Here is a 24,865-nt window from a genome sequence, read left to right as displayed (position 1 = left end):
GCAGCGCAGTCCAGCTAAACAACAATGACAACTGCAACATAAAACAGCCGGGCATTGTGGTGGGTGCTTGTCCCAGCTACTTGGGAGGCTGAGGCAAAAGAATTGCTTAAGCCCAAGAGTTGGAGGTTGCTGTGAGCTATGATGCTGCAGCACTTTCCTGAGGGTGACATAGTGAGACTCTGTCTCAAAAAAATAAAATAAATAAATACATGAGATATACATACAATTCAATCATAAAAAGGAATGAAATACTGTTACATGCTACAACATGAATACACTTTTGAAACATGCTAAGTGAAAGAAACTAGACACAAATGACTATATATTTCATAATTCCATTTATATAAAATATCTACAATAGGCAAATCCATTGAAACAGAGAACAGATTAGCAGTTGACAAGATCTGGGGTGAGGGAGGAAATAAAGTGACTCCTTGACAGATATAGGGTTTCCTTTTGGGGTGACAGCAAGGTTACAGAACTATACAACAGTGATGGTTACGTAATGTACCAAATGCCACTGAGTTGTACACTTCAAAAAGGTTAATTAGGGAAATTTTATGCCATATGAATTTTACTTCAATAGAAAATAAAAACAAAACAAAACAAAAAAAAGCACCTCTTCACCCCTCTTACCTGACAGTTAATGTCAGCTCTACATTGTAGTAAGACTGTGACTAGTTCCTTATGTCCTCGATCACATGCCCAGTGGAGTAGGGCTCTGCCCTAAAAACACAGAAAAACATTCATGAGGAGGCATGAAAAATGACCTATAAGGTACAATGTGTACTATTCAGGTGATGGGTACACTAAGAGCTTGTATTTCACTACTACACAATAAATATAAAATGGAATTCAACTTGTATCCCCTAAATCTATTAAAACTAAAAAGGAATTTTTAAAATATGTTTTAGGAGAAACAAATATATAAAATTTCTCTAAGAATGATTGATTATACAAGTGTGCTATGGGAAAAGCAACAGGTAATCAACTGCAAGCCCTGAGTTCTACTTCTGGATACACTATGTACTAGCCCAATGACTTCTTTCAGCCAAATCAGCTTCTTCCTGTACAGAGTGGAGATGATGGTAATAACAAAGACAGTATCAATAATATGTACTGAATAAACAGACTATAAGAAAATGCTCTGTAAATTGTATTTTATAATAAAATACAGTCTTCTTAAATTCTGTTCACTTTTTCTGGAAGAAGAAAGAAATCTTATGAATAAAAAAAAGAGCACTTAAAACCTAGGTAGGAATCTACTCGAAATGTATTATATCTGATTTTTTCAAGTTTATTCTTTAAAAAGAATATTTAACTAATTTGAAAACAGCATTCTCCTTAATATTGCATTCTGAAATATCTCAGAAACACCAGTACAATTTACTAGGGTCTATTATCAAATAGTTGACTGTGAAAGCCACTTGTAAGATAGAATGATTATTAAGAGATAAAGTATTAAATATGAAATATCAGTTTTAACCCTTGTCTACCAGACTCACAGTTACTACTACACATGCTATTTCTATTCTACTGTCAGAAAAACTTGGTCTAGTTAGTGAAAGCAGCCTAGCTGGTAAAGGAATAAATAAACCCCTAAAACCTAAGGGCTTTTCTTAAGGAATGAATGATGTCTGGCTTAACACTGCTTTTTGAGGGTGGTAATGATGTTGTCTTTTAAAAAGAATGGAATGTTTTCCCACATTAAGTTGAAATCCCTGCTTTATGTCATTTTAGATAAGATTTAAACAGACACAGGCTGGGACAAGATGACTCTAAAGTAAAAAGCACCTTTCAAGAAAGCTTTTCTAAACCTGCCTATATTCTTTTTTACCATTCAGATTCTCTTTGCATACGTATTAGTTTAACTAATTAAACTGGGATCTATTCTTTAAATAACAACAACAGAATAGGAAAACTTCTTCCCTACAAATTGTTCTCTTCTTTTGCTTGATTTATTTTTATTTACCTGTGAATATCTGTTTTCCGATAGGCTTATACAAAATCCTAAAATGGCAAACAGAAAATTCGAAAACGTGGGCAAATTACTCCCATTTGTTGTAGTAGCAAAACTATTTTACCTTATTCAGAGCTCACTAAGAGTTTTTAAAAATGGAGACAACTCTAAAAGTCTAGTAAAAAACATACTGTTGAGGACCAAAACAGAGTTTCCCGTGTTAAAATTTTTGTAGCTCTAATGTGAACTACTGTTACTAGTGTAATAATTCTAACATTCTCCATATGAACAATGAGACATTTTAATGAAACTCTCTGAATAAACACCAAAGAATAAAATGCTGTGTTTTTGTTTTTTTTTTTTTTTTTTTTTTTGAGACAGAGTCTCACTATGTTGCCCTCTGTAGAGTACGGTAACATCATAGCTCACAGCAACCTCAAATTCTTGGGCTTAAATGATTCTCTTGCCTCAGCCTCCCAAGTAGCAGGGACTACAGGTGCTCACCACAATGCCCAGCTATTTTTTTTCTTTATTTTTTGTTGCCGTTGTCGTTGTTTATCTGGCCCAGGCCGGTTCGAACCCGCCACCCTTGGTGCATGAGGCTGGTGCCAGCCGTAACCACTGTGCTACAGGTGCTGAGCCAGAATAAAATAAAATAATATAGTTCAATGTAACTGTTTCACAGCTTTTACATTAAAAGAATCAGATAAAAGTTCAAAGTTCCTATTACTTTTAGTTCTAATTGTAAGTGTACATTTTATAAACTATTAACAAGAATTAATGCACAGGCAGTGTCCCTGGCTCAGTGAGTAGGGCACCAGCCACATACACCCAGGCTGGTGGGTTCGAACCCGGCCAAAGCCAGCTAAACAACAAAGACAACTGCAACAAAAAATAGCCAGGCATTGTGGCAGGCACCTGTAGTCCCAGCTACTTGGGAGGCTGAGGCAAGAAAATCGCTTAAGCCCAAGAGTTTGAGGTTGCTGTGAGCTGTGACGCCATGGCACTCTACCAAGGGCAACATAATGAGACTCTGTTTCAGAAAAAAAAAAAAAAAGATGTACAGGTAATTTCTACCTCTCAACCAGGTTCTTGATTTCTCCTTAGATTTGACCCAATATGGTTATATCAACTAATGCTAAAACATAAACCCTTAGCTGTTTCAATGGCAAAGCAGACAAGCAACACATTTTACTGTTAATGGGAGTTATATTTTAAATTTCCCTTATGTGGTGCCAAAAATTTACTTTAGAGGAAACACCTATGACTGGACCTCGGTAGTGATTTTCACTTTGGATATATTTTCTAGAAGGGTGGCACACATATAGCAACGTTTTAAGAAGGATGATGTGCTCTCAGACATTTACACTATGCTTTTTAACACGTTTTTTGACCTGCAGTGCAATTAATTTTTGTAACACATTATTTTAATGGTACACTAATTAACCTTGAATTAGAATGAATTCTGACAATGACTTTCTGTAGCAGTGCTAAAGACATCTACATTAAGACCATCTAATGACTAATATTTTCTGCAGTACTACAGTACTCATAAACAAGAGAATTAAACATACTTATAAATATATTAAACAAATCAGACTTTGAAATTTTTACCTACAAGATGCTCTATATTTAAATGAACAAAGACCATGCCAAGGAGTCTAAGTGTAATATCTATTACTTTTTGAATTCATAAAGTTCCTGTAACATGTTCTAATTTAAGATTATTATTCATGTAATGTAACCAGTAATTTGCAGAGATGCTATCCTTATAACTAATTATGACAAAATCAAGAAATAAACACCTATACTTTCTTTACTTCCTTTGTTAATCACAAACATAGCTAGGCTAATTGTTAAATTATTTTATTTTTAACAGCTTTATTGAGGTATAATTGATATATAATAACTTATACATATTTCAAGTGTCCAATTCACTAAGTTTAGCCACAGGATTGTGAAGCCATCTACTACAATCAAGGTAGTGAACATATTATCCATTGTTTCTAAAAGTTTCCCCACACCCCTTTGTAACACCTCCCTCTCACCCTCAAGCAACCACTGACTGCTCTCTGTTACTACAGATTAGTCTGCATGTTTTGGACTTTCATATTATATAAATAGAATCATACAGTTTGTACTGAAAATTGTACAGAGACTGTTTCACGAATTCATGTGTCATCCTTGCACAGGGGCCATGCTAATCTTCTCTGTATTGTTCCAATTTTAGTGCATGTGCTGCTGAACTGAGCACTATTAAATTATTTAGATAAAGGATACCATAATCTATTCTCCAGAAATAAAACCAATAAGTATGCACTAAAGTTATATAGCAATATTTGCTTAAAGACTTTATCCAAATTTATTAAATCTTTTACCTATTTGTACAGGTAGCTGTCTTACCTTTTTCCATGAGTGATATAATCTCTTATAAATGTTAAAGTTAAATTTACTATCATAGTTACCTCAAAAAGTGACAATTCTTTCTTTGTTTCTAGTTTTTAAAACTCTTCTGAAAAAAAAAATCACAGAAGTATTTAGGAGATTGCTGGTGGTGGGGATTAGGGGTGGGCATCATTACAAGAAGGAATCTTTGTTAGGCCATCAGAAGACCACAAGTACTGTTTAGAAAGCTCTGGATAAATTCTGCAAATCAAATACAATAAAACACAGTGAGGAAAAAAGTGTTCTCATCTATTAACCAAAGGTGCTAATACTGTCCTACTTCAGACAGACAAATGACTCTAAAGTGCTTTGAAAGTACAGGGTAGCAGTTAACCTATTAAGTGGTATTGCTTTTATACCTTCTGGAAAATACAGAGAGCAGGTCTTAATATTTTACATGCTTCTTTGATTATCAGTAGTTACTTGTCCTTAAACCATGTTGAATGTTTTTTAATTAGATTTTTCTTCTGGCCATCACAAAATTAAATGAAAAGCAGTTCTATTATAAAATGAGTTGATGTTCTCACAGTACTTTGAGATCAAAGTATGTATATCATATATACAGCAAATAAAAACATGGAAAATTTAGTATATTTAAGTTTGTAAGAGTTGTCACTTTGCCATTCTATCAAATATGCATGGTCATAGTACTGTCTAATTTGCAAATGAAACACTAGGTGGATCTGAATTTCTCTCTGCAAAAAATTTGGGTTTCAATTTATAATTGTAGTAGGGATTAACTACGAACAACCTGTAATGTCCATCTCTTTTATCCTATCCCTATCTTATCCCCTTTGCAGCATCTTCTGTGGCAGATGGCCACAGTGTGAACTCCTCTACCTGCAAATGCCAGAAATGACACAATAGCTCCTACTCACCCCACCATAATGAAATGACAATGCTGTTTCAAAAACTCAGACAGGAGTAAGACAGGGAAAGAGTTTAAGATCTCAAGATACACCTAGCATGGAAGCAGTAGCACCTGGAGAGATAATTTATTTACCAGTATCAAAAAGAAAACCACACACTAATATGCATGATACACATAATACACACTTAAAACTGGTAACTATTTGATCCTCTTGCTGATTAAGATCTAGGGTAGGGAGAGCTGGTGTTCCTAAGTTTTTAGGGAAATGAAAAAGATTTAAATAAAATACACTATTTTAAGAAAAAAAAAGTCCACAAACATTTCCTGAGCCGTAATGTTAGTGACTTAAGGATAAAAGAATAAATGAGGGAGATGTTATTTCATCCTCTATAAAACAGGTAATAACAGCAATATTAGGAAGTTGCTGAGAAAACAGCCCAGGGATACATGGTATATTCACACGATAAAACATTACTCAGCAATATAAATGGAAACACTGAACTATATATAACAATATGGATGAATCTCAGAAACATGCTCAATGAATTAAGTCTTACGTAGAGGAGAATAGAGGTATAATTCCATTTATATAAAGTTCTAGAACAGCAGTTTTCAACTTGTGGGTCGAGGCCCACAGGAACTGTATTAAAGGGTTGAGGCATTAGGAAGGTTGAGAACCACTGCCCTAGAACAAGACTAATTAGAATCAAGACTAATCTGTGGTAATAAATATCAAAACGGTGGAGGCTTGGCGCCCGTAGCACAGTGGTTATGGCACCAGCCACATGCACTGAGGCTGGCGGGTTTGATCCTGGCCCGGGCCAGCTAACCAACAATGACAACTGCAACGAAAAAATAGCTGGGCATTGTGGCAGGCGCTTATAGTCCCAGCTACTTGGGAGGCTGAGGCAAGAGAATCGCTTAAGCCCAAGAGTTTGAGGTTGCTGTGAGCAATGATGCCACGGCACTCTTATCAAGGACAACAAAATAAGACTCTGCCTCAAAAAAAAAAAAAAAGAATTATCAGAACAGTGGTTATCTTTTGGTGGTTAAGAGAAAAGATTGGTTGGGAAGAAACATAAAAGAACTTTCTGGGGTGTTAGCAATGTCCTTTCTCTCTTTTTTTTTTTTTTTTTTGAGACAGAGTCTCACTTTGTTACCCTCACCTCCCAAAAAGTGTGGTGACATCATAGCTCACAGCACCCTCAAACTAAGTGGTTCTCTTGCTTCAGCCTCTCGAGTAGCTGGGACTATACACGCCCGTCACAATACCCGGGTATTTTTAGAGATGAGGTCTTACTCTAGCTCAGGCTGGTCTTGAACTCGTTATCTGCCCATGTTGGCCAGCCAGAGTGCTGGGATTATAGGCATGAACCACCACGCCCGGCCTTAATTTTTCTATTTTTAGTAGAGACAGAGTCTCACCACGTTTGCTCAAATTGGTCTCGAACTCCTGAGCCCAAAGGATCCTCTTGCCTTGTCCTATCAGAGTGCCACAAAATCGTACACTTAAAAATGGGTAAAATGGTAAATTTTATGTTTATTTTACTACAGTGAAAAAAAAATAAACTTGCCAAAGCTTGTAAGATTTAAACTACTATCACTCTCTTCTGATTTTGTATTAAATATGAATTTCTAGTGTAAAGTATAACCATAGTTTGATTTTTAAGTGGCATTGTCTGCATTAATGCAAATGAGCATAAGTGTACAGTGTATTTCTTTTCTTTTCTTTTTTTTTTGAGACAGAGTTTTACTATGTCACCCTCGGTAGACTGCTGTGGCGTCACAGCTCATAGCAACCTCAAACTCTTGGGCTTAAGCGATTCTCTTGCCTCAGCCTCCCAAGAAGCTGTGGCGCCCACCACAACGCCTGGCTATTTTTTTGTTGTAGTTATCATTGTTGTTTAGCTGGCTGGGGCCAGGTTGGAACCTGCCAGCCCTGGTGTATGTGGCTAGCGTTGTAACCACTGTGCTACGGGCACCGAGCCTATAGTGCAGCGTTTCTCAACCTATGGGTTCTCAACCTGTGGGTCGTGACTCACAGGAACTGTATTAAAGGGCCGTGGCATTAGGAAGGTTGAGAAACACTGCTATAGTGTATTTCTTAATCATTAGTGTGAATAAACAAATTTCCTTCCTATTAATACCTTAGTCAACTACACAACCAAAATAACATATATTCTAATGGAGAAAGTTAAGAGGATGCAGTTTTTTCTTCCTTTCTCAAATCTTAAATAAAAGCATAAATTTAGCCTCAGTATACTGACCCTGCCTCTTAAATCTTCTGCTTTTCTGTTAAGTTAATACTGTCACTTTTGTCAGAGCTTACAGCAGCTTTTCAAGCCAAAAGCATATAAATTATATTCTGACACGAGCCACAGATTTAAAACCAAGCAAGAAAGGAAAGGAATGGTAGTCAAGAGAAAGATGACCTCCTTCAAAGTACTTGAAAGAATCAACAGACATACAGAAAATGGCTAATGATAACAATTATACCATCAAAAAGACAGAAAGGAAAGAACTAAAGAAGCAGCTCAATGAAAGAGGAATTTTGGAGTGTATTAAATAGAAATCTATGAAAAACCAATGAACTGTGTATGAATGCTATTGTGGAGACCGATGATAGCTGCACTGCAGTAATGTCATCTACTTTGCTAAAATATTATGCTGCTACATTTGTTCTAAAACAAATTTATATTATTGCAGAGATTTAATGTATTATTTAAGTATTATCAATAAGCATGTATTTAGTGTATACTGTATATGGCACTGATCTGAGAAGTACAGGGTGTGACAAGAATTACATACACATAATTTGTGCCTTATTATAATGAGAAATATTCTGCTCATATTTTAAACATACTTTACAAATTATTTAAATCATTCTTCCCCCTAGGAAGATATTTTCTTGGAACAACCGTAAATATTTGGTATGTGTGAAGAGCTGTATTAATATGACTCAAAGATAAAAACTGAACCACCACTTTAAAAAATAGGCTTAAGACTCTCTTTAACTTTTCTCTTTATATTCTCTACCTTAATTTCTAAGCATTTCACAAATGAGATTAAAAATATAATAAAAGATGTAATTTAAATAAAAAATAAGTACACATAACACCATAATGCTATAAATTTGTACCTTGAAAAATCTAATGCCTAAAATAGCTTCGTGAGTTGTAAGCATAACTAGAATACTTTTTTCTTTTTTTGAAACCTTTTTTCCCCATTATGTGAAATATAATGCCTTAATTACTATACCACAGTAGGAAATACCAGATAATTTTCCCAAATAAGAAATACACGCGTTACTATTTTAGCACAGGTTGAATCTCCCTTACTCCAAAAGCTTGGGGACTGAAGTCTTAAATTTTGTATTGGTTCTGATTTTGGAATAACTGCATTACAGACTTACTGGCTGAGCATCCCTAATCCAAAAATCTGAACCTAACATGCTCTAATAAGCATTTTCTCTGAGTGTCATGTTAACACTAAAAAATTTTGGATTTTGGAATATTTCAAATTTTAGATTCTTATATCAGGGAAATTCAACCTATGGTAATTACAACTTAAATGAACAAAAAATACAGGCAGTCTCCTGGTTACAAACAAGATAGGTTCTATAGGTTTGTCCCTAAGTTGAATTTGTATGTAAGTTGGAATAGCAGCCGTTTCCTTGTTACCTGTAATAACCTCTCGGTTTGTTAAGTGTGAGTTATATGTAAGTTGGATGTTTGTAACTCAGAGACTGCCTGTAGATATAAGGACTTTACTTATGCATATTAAGATGACTTCATTATATTATAAAACATAAATAAATTTTTTTTTAAGTTTTTTTTTTTTTTATTGTTGGGGATTCGTTGAGGGTACAATAAGCCAGGTTATACTGATTACAATTATTAGGTAAACTCCCTCTTGCAATCATGTCTTGCCCCCATAAAGTGTGACACACACCAAGGCCCTACCCCCCTCCCTCCGTCCCTCTTTCTGCTTTCCCTCCCCCCAATAACCTTAATTCTCATTAATTGTCCTCATATCAAAATTGAGTACATAGGATTCATGCTTCTCCATTCTTGTGATGCTTTACTAAGAATAATGTCTTCCACTTCCATCCAGGTTAATATGAAGGATGTAAAGTCTCCATTTTTTTTTAATAGCTGATTAGTATTCCATGGTATACATATACCACAGCTTGTTAATCCATTCCTGGGTTGGTGGGCATTTAGGCTGTTTCCACATTTTGGCGATTGTAAATTGAGCTGCAATAAACAGTCTAGTACAAGTGTCCTTATGATAAAAGGACTTTTTTCCTTCTGGGTAGATGCCCAGTAATGGGATTGCAGGATCAAATGGGAGGTCTAGCTTGAGTGCTTTGAGGTTTCTCCATACTTCCATCCAGAAAGGGGACTAGTTTGCAGTCCCACCAGCAGTGTAAAAGTGTTCCCTTCTCTCCACATCCAAGCCAGCATCTGTAGTTTTGAGATTTTGTGATGTGGATCATTCTCACTGGGGTTAGATGATATCTCCGGATTGTTTAGATTTGCATTTCTCTAATATATAGAGATGATGAACATTTTTTCATGTGTTTGTTAGCCATTCGTCTGTCATTTTTAGAGAAGGTTCTATTCATGTCTCTTGCCCATTGATACATGGGATTGTTGGCTTTTTTCATGTGGATTGAGTTCTCTATAGATCCTAGTAATCAAGCTTTTGTCTGATTGAAAATATGCAAATATCCTTTCCCATTGTGTAGGTTGCCTCTTTGCTTTGGTTATTGTCTCCTTAGCTGTACAGAAGCTTTTCATTTTAATGAAGTCCCATTTGTTTATTTTTGTTGTTGCAATTACCATGGCAGTCTTCTTCATAAAGTCTTCCCCAGGCCAATATCTTCCAGTGTTTTTCCTATGCTTTCTTGGAGGATTTTTATTGTTTCATGCCTTAAATTTAAGTCCTTTATCCATCTTGAATCAATTTTTGTGAGTGGGGAAAGGTGTGGGTCCAGTTTCAGTCTTTTACATGTAGACATCCAGTTCTCCCAACACCATTTATTGAATAGGGAGTCTTTCCCCCAAGGTATGTTCTTGTTTGGTTTATCGAAGATTAGGTGGTTGTAGGATGTTAGTTTCATTTCTTGGTTTTCAATTTGACTCCAAGTGTCTATGTCTCTGTTTTTGTGCCAGTACCATGCTGTCTTGACCACTATGGCTTTGTAGTACAGACTAAAATCTGGTATGCTGATGCCCCCAGCTTTATTTTTATTACTAAGAACTGCCTTAGCCATATGGGGTTTTTTCTGGTTCCATACAAAATGCAGAATCAAATTTTTCAAATCTTGAAAGTATGATGTTGGTATTTTGATAGGAATGGCACTGAATAGGTAGACTGCTTTGGGAAGTATAGACATTTTAACAATGTTGATTCTTCCCATCCATGAGCATGGTATGTTCTTCCATTTGTTAATATCCTCTGCTATTTCCTTTCTGAGGATTTCATAATTTTCTTTGTAGAGGTCCTTCATCTCCTTCGTTAGGTATATTCCTAGGTATTTCATTTTCTTTGAAACTATGGTGAAGGGAGTTGTGTCCTTAATTAGCTTCTCATCTTCACTGTTATTGGTGTATACAAAGGCTACTGACTTGTGGACATTGATTTTATATCCTGAAACATTACTGTATTTTTTGATGACTTCTAGGAGTCTTGTGGTTGAGTCTTTGGGGTTCTCTAAGTATAAGATCATGTCGTCAGCAAAGAGGGAGAGTTTGACCTCCTCTGCTCCCATTTGGATTCCCTTTATTTCCTTGTCTTGCCTAATTGTATTGGCTAGAATTTCCAGCACTATGTTGAATAGTAAAGGTGACAGAGGACAACCTTGTCTGGTTCCAGTTCTAAGAGGAAAAGCTTTCAGTTTTACTCCATTCAGTAAAATATTGGCTGTGGGTTTGTCATAGATAGCTTCAATCAGTTTTAGAAATGTGCCACCTATGCCTATACTCTTCAGTGTTCTAATTAGAAAAGGATGCTGGATTTTATCAAATGCTTTTTCTGCATCTATTGAGAGGATCATGTGATCTTTATTTTTGCCGCTGTTCATATGGTGGATAATGTTCATGGACTTGCGTATGTTAAACCAGCCTTGCATCCCTGGGATGAAGCCTACTTGATCATGATGAATGACTTTTTTTGATGATAATCTGTAATCTATTGGCTAGGATTTTGTTGAGAATTTTTGCAGCTATATTCATGAGTGAGATTGGTCTGAAATTCTCCTTTTTGTTTGGGTTTTGGTATCAGGGTGATGTTTGCTTCATAGAATGTGTTGGGGAAGTTTCCTTCTTCCTCAATTTTTTGGAATAATTTCTGCAATACAGGAATAAGCTCTTCCTTGAAGGTTTGATAGAATTCTGGTGTGAAGCCATCTGGACCAGGGCATTTTTTGGGTGGAAGATTTTTTATTGTTTCTTTAATCTCAGTGCTTGAAATTGGTCTGTTCAGGAGCTCTATTTCTTCCTGGCTAAGTCTAGGGAGAGGGTGTGATTCCAAATATTGATCCATTTCCTTCACATTGTCAAATTTCTGGGCATAGAGTTTCTGGTAGTATTCAGAGATGATCTTGTTATCTCTGTGGGATCAGTTATTTCCCCTTTATTATTTCTGATTGAGGTTACTAGAGATTTTACTTTTCTATTCCTCGTTAGTCTGGCCAATGGTTTATCTATTTTATTTATTTTTTCAAAAAACCAACTCCTTGTTTCATTAATTTTCTGAATGATTCTTTTGTTTTCAATTTCATTGATCTCTGATTTGATTTTGGATATTTCTTTTCTTCTACTGAGTTTAGGCTTAGATTGTTCTTCTTTTTCCAATTTCATAAGATGGCTTGTGAGAATGTTGATGCGCTCTCTTTCTGTTTTTTGAATGTAGGCATCTAAAGCGATGAATTTTCCTCTCAAAACTGCTTCTGCAGTATCCCACAGGTTTTGGTAGCTTGTGTCTTCATTGTTGTTATGCTCAAGGAAGTTAATGATTTCCTGTTTTATTTCTTCCTGCACCCATCTGTTATTCAACAGAAGATTGTTTACTTTCCATGCCTTTGTGTGGGGTTGAGCGTTTTTGTTAGAGTTGAGTTCCACTTTAGTGCCTTATGGTCTGAGAAGATACAAGGTAAAATTTCAATTCTTTTGATTCTGTTGACATTTGTTTTGTGTCCCAGGATATGATCAATTTTGGAGAGTGTTCCATGGGGTGATTTAAATCTCTTATATCTTTGTTTAACTTCTGTTTAGAGGATCTGTCCAGCTCTGTAAGAGGAGTGTTAAAGTCCCCTGTTACGATGGTATTATCAGATATCATATTGCTCAGACTGAGTAAGGTCTGTTTCAAGAATCTGGGAGCATTTAAATTGGGTGCATAGATATTTAGAATTGAAACATCTTCTTGTTGTATTTTTTCCTTGACCAATATAAAGTGACCATCTTTGTCTTTTTTGACTTTAGTTGCTTTAAATCCACATGAATCTGAAAATAAGATCGCAACTCCTCTTTTCTTCTGAATTCCATTTGCCTGAAAATTGTCTTCCAACCCTTGACTCGGAGCTTTAATTTGTCTTTTGAAGCCAGATGTGCTTCTTGTAGACAGCAAATGGATGGCTTGTGTTTTTTAATCCAGTCAGCCTATCTATGTCTCTTCAGTGGGGAATTCAAGCCATTAACATTTATTGAGATAATTGATAAGTGTGGTAGTATTCTATTCATCTTATTTTGTGAGAGTCCATTGCTTAGTTTTATCTTTTGCATCAGTGTGGAGGTTAGGTTCTGTCCTTTAATTTCTGAGTTCTCACTTTGCTGCTGATCCACTGTGGTGGTCAGTGTGCAGAACAGGTTGAAGTATTTCCTGTAGAGCTGGTCTTGTTGTGGCGAATTTCCTCAATGTTTGTATATCCGTAAATGATTTGATTTCTCCGTCAATTTTAAAGCTTAGCTTAGCAGGGTACAGAATTCTGGGCAGGAAATTGTTCTGTTTAAGTAGATTAAAGGTAGATGACCATTGTCTTCTTGCTTGGAAAGTTTCATTAGAGAAGTCTGCGGTCACTCTGATGGATTTGCCCCTGTAGGTCAACTGGCGCTTACTCCTGGCAGCTTGCAGAATCTTTTCTTTTGTCTTGACTTTGGACAGGTTCATCACAATGTGTCTTGGAGAAGCTCAGTTAGAGTTGAGGCGACCTGGGGTCCGATATCCCTCTGAAAGCAGTGTGTCAGAATCTTTGGTGATATTTGGGAAATTTTCTTTTATAATATTCTCTAGTATGGCTTCCATTCCTCTGGGGCATTCTTCTTCCCCTTCTGGGATTCCTATAACTCGTATGTTGGAACGCTTCATAAAGTCCCATAATTCTGACAGTGAACGTTCTGCTTTCTCTCTCTTCTTTTCTGCCTCTTTTACTATCTGAGTTATCTCAAGAACTTTGTCTTCTACCTCTGAAATTCTTTCTTCTGCATGGTCTAACCTGTTGCTGATACTTTCCATTGCATCTTTAAGTTCCCTAATCGACTGTTTCAGTTCCTTCAGCTCTGCTATATTCTTTTTATATTCTTCGTATGGTTCATCTCTTATTTGATTCTGTTTTTGGATTTCCTTTTGGTTATTTTCCACTTTATTAGCAGTTTCCTTCATTGTTTCCATCATTTCTTTCATTGTTTTCATCATGTGTATTCTAAATTCCCTTTCTGTCATTCCTAACATTTCTTTATAGGTGGAATCCTCTGCAGTAGCTACCTCATGGTCCCTTGGCGGAGTTGTTCTGGACTGGTTCTTCATGTTGCCTGGATTTTTCTGCTGATTCTTCCTCATGAGTGATTTCTTTTATCTGTTTCCTTGCCCTAATTTTCCTTTCACTTCCTCTTGCTCTTTAAGTCCTCGTGCCTATGGACTGGTTGTCCAAGGTGCTGTTCTCGTTGCCCATGTTGAGTCAAGAAATGCCCAGTGTCCCTCAGAATTGTGTCAGAGGCGACTGGGCGGACGGTGCTCTCCTGTGGAAGCTTGTTTGGGATGAACATCCAAAATGGGTTACAAATGTGGCTGGCAGGTGATACAGGTTTCAGCTGGAAGTTTGTCTGCGGCCCGACAAGGCCTCTGCAGGTGTCTGGAGCTTCTCAGAGCACGGTGGATGGGTTCCAAGAGGAATTATTTCAACCAAAATATAAATAAATTTTATTTAAAAGGCATTTCATATATATTTGTTCATATACTATAATTCTTTGATCCAAATACATGCATTTCTGATAATATAATAATTTATAAATTACAAATTTATAATAATTTATTTTTAAGGTCTTGCTCCACTGCCCAAGCTGGAATACAATGGCACAATCATAGTTTACTGCAACATCCAACTCCTGGGCTCAAGTAATCCTCTTGGCTCCTGAGTAGTTAAGACTATAGGCACACACCACCAAGCCCAGGTACATGCGCAGGCTGGTCTCAAATTCGTGGCCTCTAGTGATCCCCTATTTTGGTCTCGCAAAGTGTCAGGATTACAAATGTGAGCCACTGAGTTTGGCCCTAAATTTGTAATGATGCAATAATTTATTGTGTTTATTTCAACATATGGGAGTGCAAATATAGATGATCATTTTATGACTATCATTAAAATTCTTTATGTGTTCGTGGTAAATTTTAAGTGCAATAAATTTTAGTCATCTAAGGGCAAAACTAAAATTGGGTTGAACCTGCTGGATAAACATTTTAAGTAAAATATGTATACCATCCCAAAGAATCCTAGGCAATCAGTACGGAAATATCTAAAGTCCAAATACCAGACACAGAAAGAAGTAGATGGTCTTTTAAAACTATGATTGTGTGCCTGTCCTCCCAGCTACTTAGAAGGCTAAGGCAGAAGAATCGCCTGAGATTAGGAGTTTCAGCAATTTGATGCTACAGTGAACTATGATAATGTCATTGCACTCTGCACTTAGCCTCGGCAATAGAGCCTGTTTCTAAAAAAATAAAATAACCTCTTTCCAGGCCACACCAAGCAATAGGCATCTCTTGTGGCAACTGACACACAAGACTGGGGGCAAAAAAAAGCCCTATCACAAGAAGCAGAAGTACGAGTTGGGATGCCCCACTGCCAACACTAAGATCGGCCCCCACCATATACACACAGTCCGTGTGTGGGGGGATTTCTGCTTGGGCTCAGCAGATACTTGCTAAACAAGGATTATTGATGTTGTCTACAATGTGTCCAGTAATGAGCAGGTTCCCACCAAGACCTTAGTGAAGAACTGTGTAGTGCTTACTGGCAGCATACTATATAGACAGTGGTGTGAGTCCCACTGTGTCTTGCCCCTAGGCTGCAAGAAGGGGGTCAACCTGACTCCTGAGGAAGAAGGGATTTTAAATAAAAACGATACCAAAAAATTCAGAAAAAATATGATAGGAAAAAGAGTGCCAAAATCAGCAATGTTCTGGAGTAGCAGTTCCAATAGGGCAAGCTTCTTGCATGCATTGCATCAAGACCAGGACATTGTGGCTGAGCAATGGCTATGTGCTAGAAGGCAAGGAGCTGGAGTGCTGTCTGAGGAAAATCAAGGCCTAGAAAGGTAAATAATTCCTCCTGTCTTAGTTCATATAACAAAGGCGTTCATTGGTCTAAAAAAAATAAGATAAAATAAAATAAAAACGAAGGAAACATCCTTTTATTAATAAGAGGATAGAAACTTAGCTAGAAACTTATTTTTGAGGTTATATAGTTTTTAGCCCATCATCAAGGCTTAGTAAATTATTTTATTTACTAGAGCCTTAAATATCAGGAACCAATACTATTTATTTTACTTAGGATGTTAAGTTTGATTTCTGATCTTAAGCTCTCATCTCCCTTATGTTCCTAAATTAATTCATACAAATCCCTGATTAATAATAATAAAATGGCTTGCCATCAGTATTCAAAGCCCAGCCTGAGTTGTCATGGCTGAGAGGGCAGAAATCTGCTTGGAGCAATGAGAGAACCCAAATGAATTCTTGGCGTCTCAGTCTATGAATGTGTAAGCACTTCATCTGTTCATGGAAACACAATGTTCTGGCAGGCTGGGGGTAAAGGTGGCTGCATGAGTAACAAACTGGAAATGTTGGGAAGCAGTACCACATTAAAGCAACCAATCAGTAGAAGCAATACATTTTTCAAGTTTTCCTTTTATTTTCACAAAAAATTATGGTATGTAGTGTAAGCTAACTGTGTTCTAGACACTTACTCCACTGCTGTCTAATGACCTTTGCAGAGGTCGCATGTGGATTTGATTTTTAGTACTATTTTATAAAAGAATTCATTGTGAATCAGAGCATAACACAGGAAGGCCAAGTGAAAATTGCTTCCCCATCTTCCTCCTTTTTTTCTTTAAAATTATCCATCTAAAATCCAGTAGTGCAAAGAGCTCTTGCCCAGACCTGATTTCTACTACCAGTTACATGCTTTTGAGCAAGTAATTGTATACCTCGGAACTGTAGTTTGTCTGTAAAATGAATATAATATCTACCTTAATTAGAGGGTTTTTGTAAAGATAATATGGTAATAAGGGAAACTTATACCCTTATAATTTATACTGTAAATTATAACACACTATATAAAGTATTATGTGAAAATAATACATTATTTACACAAAAATATTAATAGGGATAACATAGTACATAAAGCACATACTTTTCAGTGAAAAAACTGTTACCCTGAAAAGTTAACTGGCTTCCTCACCTATCTCTTCATTACATTATCATTCTTCATTTTTATTATTAAGAATAATCAAAATAGCTAAAGTTTATTGATTGCCTAAACTGATCTAAACCTTTTGAAACGTCAGATAAACACAAAGCAAGAAAACAAAGAGCATGTCGGAATATCTAAATGAAAGGGTGTCACTCTGATGAAATGAAGATACATAGTATAAGTAAGAAATAAATAATTTTTCACTCTGGGAGGCCAAGGCCAGTTCTCGGGGGAGGCCACTCTGGGAGGCCAAGACCAGCCTGAGCAAGAGCGAGACCCTATCTTTAAAAATAGCTGAGTCCTGGCTCAGCGTCCATAGCACAGTGGTCACGGTGCCAGCCACATGCACCTATGCTGGCAGGTTCGAGCCCAGCCCAGGTTAGCTAAACAACAATGACAACTGCAACAAAAAAACAGCCAGGCATTGTAGTGGGCGCCTGTAGTCTCAGCTACTTGGGAAGCTGAGGCAAGAGAATCATTTAAGCCCAAGAGTTTGAGGTTGCTGTGAGCTGTGATAGCAAGGTACTCTACTGAGGGCAACATAGTAAGACTGTCTCAAAAAAAAAAAAGAAAATTGCTGGATTCTGTGGCAGGTGCCTATAATCCTAACGACTTGGAAGGCTGAGGCATCAGCTGCTCGGGAGGCTGAGGCAAGAGAATCGCTTAAGCCCAGGAGTTGGAGGTTGCTGTGAGCTGTGTGAGGCCACGGCACTCTACTGAGGGCCATAAAGTGAGACTCTGTCTCTACAAAAAAAAAAAAAGGAAGGCTGAGGCAGAAGGATTGCTTGGGCCCAAGAGGTTGAGGTTGTTGTGAGCTATGATGTCAGAGCACTCTACTGAGGGCAATAAAGTAAGACTCTGCCTCTAATAAATAAATAAATAAATAAATTAATTAATATTTAAAAATTAAAGGAAATAAATGCTTGTTGCCATAAGCCAACAAAATTTGGGGCTGATATACATAGTATAATCCACAGTAAATAACGAATAAATAATGAATAATATTCATATAGTTATATTAACATAAACATTGACTCAACAGAAATAGAATATGAAAGCTGAAATTAAAAGTTGTGATATACATATAACTATATGAGGAGGGATAGGCAGGTGATGACAAGTAAAACATTTAAATCCTAATATAAGCCGTGGTGCCTGTAGCATAGTGGTTATGGTGCCAACCACATATACTAAGGCTGGTGGGTTAGAACCCAGTCTGGGCCAGCTAAACAACAATGTCAACTGCAATAACAACAAAAAATACCCAAGTGTTGTGGCAGGCGCCTGTAGTCCCAGTTACTTGGGAGGCTGAGGCAAGAGAATCACTTAAGCCCAAGAGTTTGAGATTGCTGTGAGCTGTGACACCATGGCACTCTGCCAAGGGTTAGTAAGACCTTGTCTCAAAAAATAAAGTAAATAAATAAATCCTAATATAACATAGAAGGAAATCAATGATGTCTGATGTTGAAAAACAAGATACAGAAGTATATTATTTAGAATTATGTGTAGATAGGTTGCAAAAGAAACAACTAAAAGAATTCCAAGGCTCAGCGCCTGTGGCTCAAGCGGCTAAGGCACCAGCCACATACACCTGAGCTGGTGGGTTCGAATCCAACCCAGGTCTGCCAAACAACAATGACGGCTGCAACTAAAAAAAAAAAATAGCCAGGCATTGTGGCAGGCGCCTGTAGTCCCAGCTACTTGGGAGGAGGAGGCTTGAGCCCAGGTTGCTGTGAGCTGTGATGCCACAGCACCCTACCCAGGGCGACAGCTTGAGGTTCTGTCTCAAAAAAAAAAAAAAAAAAGAATTCCAAGTTGTTGCCTCAAGGGAGCTAGCACAAAATGCGAGAAGGATTGCAGGTTAGAGGGTTTTTTTTCTTGTTAATAAGACTAATATAGTACTATATGTTTTTTGTTTGTTTGTTTGTTTTTTGAGACAGACTCTCACTTTGTCACCCCTGGTAGAGTACCCTGGTATCATAGCTCATAGCAACCTCTAACTCTTGGGCTCAAGCAATTCTCTTGCCTTAGCCTCCTGAGTATACAGTGCCTGGTCTTGCTCTAACTCAGGCTGGTGGCAATCTGTCCACTTCGGCCTCCCAAAGTGCTGGGGTTATAGGTGTGAGCCACTGCACCTAGCCTTACTATATGATTTTCAAAAATTTTATAAAATGTTATGAATTTTATAAAAATCTCAATTTATAAGCACAAAAATAAAAATAACAATAAAATAAAGGGAAGCAATCATGCCTGATTCACTAAGAAAAACATAGGCATACCTGTGTTACTGCAGTACATGTCACTGCATTTCACAGATGCTATGGTTTTTAAAAATTGAAGGCCTGTGGCCGCCCTGCATCAAGCAAGTCCATCAGTGCCATTTTTCAACAGTACGCACTCATTTCATGTCTCTGTGTCACACTGGAGTAATTCTTGCAATATTTCAAACTTTTTCATTATTATTTTATCTGTGATCAGTAATCTTTGACATTATTGTCACTGTTTTGGGGTACTGTGAACCACATCCATGAAAACAGCAAATTTGATCAATAAATGTTTTATGTTCAGACTGCTCCATCAATTGGTCATTCCTCCCTCTCTCTCCCTTTTGGGCCTTCCTATTCCTTGAGACACAATAATATAAAAACGTTAGACTAATTAATTACCCTATAATGGCCATTAAGTTTCAAGTGAAACTTAGTGTCAAGAGAAAGGAAGAGTCATACATCTCTCACTTTCAATCAAAAGCTAGTAATGATCAAGCTTAGTGAGAAAGACACGTTGAAAGGCGAAACAGGCTGAAAGCTAGACCTATTTTATTTTGTTAAATAGCCAACTTGTGAATGCAAAGGATAAGTTCTTGAAGAAAATTAAAAGTGCTATCCCAGTCAATAAGAAAGCAAAACAGCCTTGTTACTGATACAAAGGAAGTTTAAGAGATCCAAATAGATCAAACCAGCCACACCCTTCCCTTAAGCCACAGCCCAATCCAGAGCAAGGCCCTAACTCTGCTCAATTCTATGATGGATGAGAGAGGTAAGGAAGCAGTAAAGTTTGAAGGTAGCAGTGTTTGTGGTTTGTGAAGTGTTAAGAAGCAATCTCTGTAACATAAAAGTGCAAGGTGAAGCAGCAAGGGCTGACATAGAAGCTGCAGCCAGTTATCCAGACAATCTAGCTAAGATAAGATGGTTACTTATAAGAACAGATTTTCAATGTATATAAAATAGCCTCCTACTTGAAGAAGATAACATCTACAACTATCAAAGTCAATGCTTGGTTTCAAAGCTTGAAAAGACAGGCTGATGCTCTTGTTAGCAGCTAATGCAGCTGGTGACTTTAAGTTGAAACCAGTGCTCATCTACCATTCTGAAAAGCCAAGAGCCTTTAAGAATTATGCTAAATATGCTCAGCCAGTATTCTATAAATGGGAAAGCATGCCTGAATGAAAGCACATCTGTTTAAAACATGCTTTGTTAACAATTTTAAGCCCACTGTTGAGATCTACTGCTCAAAAAAATTATTTTTAAAATATTACTGCTGACAATGCACCTAGTCACCCAAGAGCTCTTACAGAAATATACAAGGAGAAGAATGTTGTGTTCATGCCTACTAACAGAACATCCATTTTGTAGCCCCAGGATAAAGGAGAATGTTAGACTTTCAAGTCTCATTTTTTAAGAAATATACTTCATAAGGCTGTATCTATCTTAGTGATCCCTCTGATGAATGTGGGCAAGGTAAATGGAAAACTTTCTGGAAAGCATCAACTATTGTAGATGGCATTAGGAACATTCATGATTCATAGGAGGAGGTCAAAATATAAACATTAACAGCAACAGGGAAGAAGTTGATTCTGGCCTTCATAAATGACGCTGGAGGGTTCCAGATCTCAGTGGAGGAAAACAATTGCAGATGTGGTGGAAATAGTAAGAGAGCTAGAATTAGAAGTAGAGCCTGAAAATGTGAGTAAATTGCTGCAATCTCACGATAAAACTTTAACAGATAAACCATTACTTCTTATGAATGAAAACGAAAGTTTCGCAAAATGGATTCTACATCCATTTTGAAGATGCTGTGAATATTGTTGAAATGACAACAAAGGATTTGTAATATGCCATAAACTGAGCTGATAAAGCAGTAGCATTTGAGAAGATTGACTCCAATTTCAAAGAAAGTTCTACTATATATATAATAAAATGCTGTCAAACTCCATCACATGTACAGAGAAATCTTTTGTGAAAGGAAGTCAATCGCTGTGGCAAAGTTCATTGTTGTCTTATTTTAATACCTTGTCACAGCCATCCCAGCCTTTAGCAACTACCACCCTGTTCAGTCAGTAGCCATCAACATAGAGGAAAGATCTTCCACCAGCAAAAAGATTACTACTTGCTGAAGGCTCAGATGATCTTTAAAATTTTTTGTAACAAATTATTTTTAATTTCAGGTATTTACATTATTTTTAGACATAATGCTACTGCACACCTAAAAGACTACAGTATAGTGTAAACATAACTTTTCTATGTATTGGGAAACTAAAAATTTCCTGCGACTTGCTTTATTGTGATATCAACTTTAACACAGTGGTCTAGAATGGAACCTGCAGCATCTGTGAGGTATGCCTGTATCCTGATTCGGAAAGGCAAAAAAAAAAAGAACCCTAATTGGAATCAGAAGACCTGGTATTATCTTCTCACAACTTGGCGTGTGCTTTTCTTTAGCCACATCTTTCTTGGCTCTATTTGTTTCACTGCTAAGTGGAGAACAGACAGTATTACTAGTCAGTCCTCTTTACTGTATCATATACAGTCTTACATTTTCAATTTCAGATGCCATTGACAAAATATCACAGGAAAAATGTTGCCTAAAAGTGAGATAATATTATTAAGGGCTAACTTGTATAGGGAGCTCTCAATTACACATAAGTTGATTATCTATTCCAAAGGTTATCTATGATCACAGTATGTCTTCTTCCTAACAATTTCCACCTTTTGGCCATTTCAATAATCTTTCACAGCATCACCAAAGAATGAGAAAAATGATTAGAGATTAATTACTTACTTTTGCTCCTTTGTTCATACTATAATTTAGAAACAGTTTAAACCCAATTTGTGAAAAGATTTATTCACAAAAAAAATTAAGAAGTAATATATTTTATAAAGTAATTTACTATATAAATCACTTTAAATAGTGGACCAGTATTTAATTTACTGGATTTACCAAAATTCTGACAGAGTTTTCTAGAAATATATTTACCAAAGAACAATATATCTATTTAAGCCACAAAAAAATAGAAGGCCCCAAAGCTATTTTTATAAATGAGATTTTGATATTATCAACAGATTTCACTTATTATGCTAATAATCTCTCCCTTTACCATAAACAAATGGAAGTTATTTGACTCCTGCAAGTTTTAGGCAGTAACTTCTAAAACATAGATAAAAAGCACATTGGCTACAGACACAAAAAGTAACTTACCTGGGTGACACCATCTCATTTAGATATCCTTATAGGTTCTTAACCATATTGTACTTTTGAGTTATAGTTCACGGGCCTACCATTTTGAAAAAGGCAATTAAGGCAAAAAACAAATAAGAAAATAATTAGCAGGGCATATTTTTCATACCTCTTCATCTTTCATATTCACATCCACCCTTTTCGACTTGATGGCTTTGGTTATATGGTCAATGTTGTTTTCCCTGCAGTAATCAAATATGTTTTTGTCTTCTTCCCTAGTGTAAAACAAACAAACAACAACAACAACAAAAAAAAAACAAGGAGGTGTTTATCTTACTGGGTAATACATAAAAGTTACACATTTTTAACACAACCTTTCTGCTGATGACAGACATTAATGGAATTGGACTTTTTTTTTTTTTTTGTAGAGACAGAGTCTCACTATACTGCCCTCGGTAGAGTGCCGTGGCGTCACACGGCTCACAGCAACCTCTAACTCTTGGGCTTACGCGATTCTCTTGTCTCAGCCTCCTGAGCAGCTGGGACTACAGGCGCCCGCCACAACATCCGGCTATTTTTTTGTTGCAGTTTGGCCAGGACTGGGTTTGAACCTGCCGCCCTCGGCATATGGGGCCGGCGCCCTACTCACTGAGCCACAGGCGCTGCCCTGGAATCAGACTTTTATAAAAATATTTTGCATGAACTGTAATGCAATTTTCTTTTCTTTCCTTTTTTTTTTTTGAGACAGAGTCTCACTATGTCATCCTTGATAGAGTGCCGTGGTGTCACAGTTCACAGTAACCTCAAACTCTGGGGCTTAAGTGATTCTCTCGCCTCAGCTTTCCAAGTAGCTGTGATTACAGGTGCCCGCCACAATGTCCGGCTATTTTTTTGTTGCAGTTGTCGTTGTTTAGCAGGCCAGGACTGGTTTCGAACCCACCTGCTTCAGTGTATGTGGCTGGTGCCCTAATACTGAGCTACAGGTGCCGAGCCAGTAATGGAACTGTCAGTAGATATAATACATCCAAACTGTGAAAAGACTAAAGTTGTTAGCTTATTACTTATCTTGGTAACAGAATAAACTTGTTATCCAATTTTATATAAATAAGTAGTATGCGTGTATGTACATATATATAAATACATATGGGAGAGTAGTTTTCTTAAAGACAAGATAATTCATTAGAAAAAAGACAGCTTTACAAAATTCAGAAATCCTTTGTAGGATAGTACAAAGACTGGGAATGACAGCTAGGAACCAGAGTTCCTATGTACCCAGGCACTATGTACCCTGCGCTATTTAAGTACTACCTGTGCTAACGCATTTAATCTTGGATCCAGCAACTTCACTTCACAGGTTAAGAAACAGGCAAAGAGGAAAGGTTAAATGACCTATGTCAAATGGTGCATTTATCAAAAGCAGAATAAGAGCCAGATCAACTGATTTTGTATACAGTATGTTTTTTCATTATATCTTGCTGCCTCTTGACTAGTTAGCTGTAGTCTATTACAAAATCTAAAGACATTCTTAACATGAGGGCTATTAGCTACCCAAAACAGTACACAGAACTAACTTTGTAACACATGTGTATTTTTCTGGATGTTGTATGTATATGGTGATGGTGGGTGAAGAGACCTTCAAATTCTCAAAAGATCAGTGACTTCCAAAAGGATGGTAATTTAGACAATTAGCAATGAATGAATCTGTCTTGTATGTGGACTGGATTTTATGGATAGGTATATAGGAATGCATTTTGAATTCCAAAAATTAAACTACTGTGCTTTATAACCTGAAATGCCATAGTATCCATTCATCAGAAATCAAAATACCTGGTCATGGGAGTTCTTCCACTTTAAAGGACAATTTAAATACCTTATGCTGTATAAAAAGTTATTTTCAGTCACAGTTAATTATCCTAAAATATATTACTTTGGCATCAAACACCTAAAGCCTTCCTTGAGCATCTGATGTATTTAACTGAGCACCTACAACCTACAAGGCACCACCGTCAAGATTCTGTTGATAACAGATACAAGGCTAAGCAAGAAAGTTTGCTTTCAACACATAAACAGTATAGTTGGGATGATACAAACAATACACCATCAACATAAGGTAGGACTTAGATCTTTAAAAAAGATTACAAGAGAACAGAAGAGAAACAGCCTGCTTCAAGCTGAAGAAAATGAGGTAGGTTTTAATCAAGAAATCCTGTTTAATGGGAATATATTGTCACTCAAAAATGTCCTCTTTTGGCTCGGCGCCTGTGGCTCAAGCCGCTAAGGTGCCAGCCACATACACCTGATCTGGCGGGTTCGAATCCAGCCCAGGCCCGCCAAACAACAATGATGGCCGCAACCAAAAAATAGCCAGGTGTTGTGGTGGGGGCCT

General features: G+C 36.9%; 1 protein-coding gene and 1 non-coding gene across 2 annotated transcripts in view; both read right to left on the bottom strand.

Moving 5' to 3' along the window:
• Positions 1 to 24,865, bottom strand: part of ACBD6 (acyl-CoA binding domain containing 6) — a 253,061-nt gene that overhangs the window by 123,758 nt on the left and 104,438 nt on the right. Inside the window, exons 5-6 of the mRNA XM_053607457.1 lie at positions 22,649 to 22,754; positions 637 to 726 (exon numbers count right to left, since the gene is read on the bottom strand). Of these exons, the coding sequence (XP_053463432.1) occupies positions 637 to 726; positions 22,649 to 22,754 (196 nt within the window). The remainder of the gene's footprint in view (positions 1 to 636; positions 727 to 22,648; positions 22,755 to 24,865) is intronic.
• On the bottom strand, positions 4,104 to 4,214 carry LOC128597860 (U6 spliceosomal RNA). Its single transcript, XR_008383415.1, has one exon. It is a non-coding gene; the product is annotated as a U6 spliceosomal RNA (small nuclear RNA).

Source organism: Nycticebus coucang, chromosome 10 (assembly GCF_027406575.1).
Source record: "Nycticebus coucang isolate mNycCou1 chromosome 10, mNycCou1.pri, whole genome shotgun sequence".
Classification (NCBI taxonomy): domain Eukaryota; kingdom Metazoa; phylum Chordata; class Mammalia; order Primates; family Lorisidae; genus Nycticebus; species Nycticebus coucang.
Note: the sequence above shows the minus strand (reverse complement) of the source record. Positions and strands in the feature narration are given on the sequence as shown.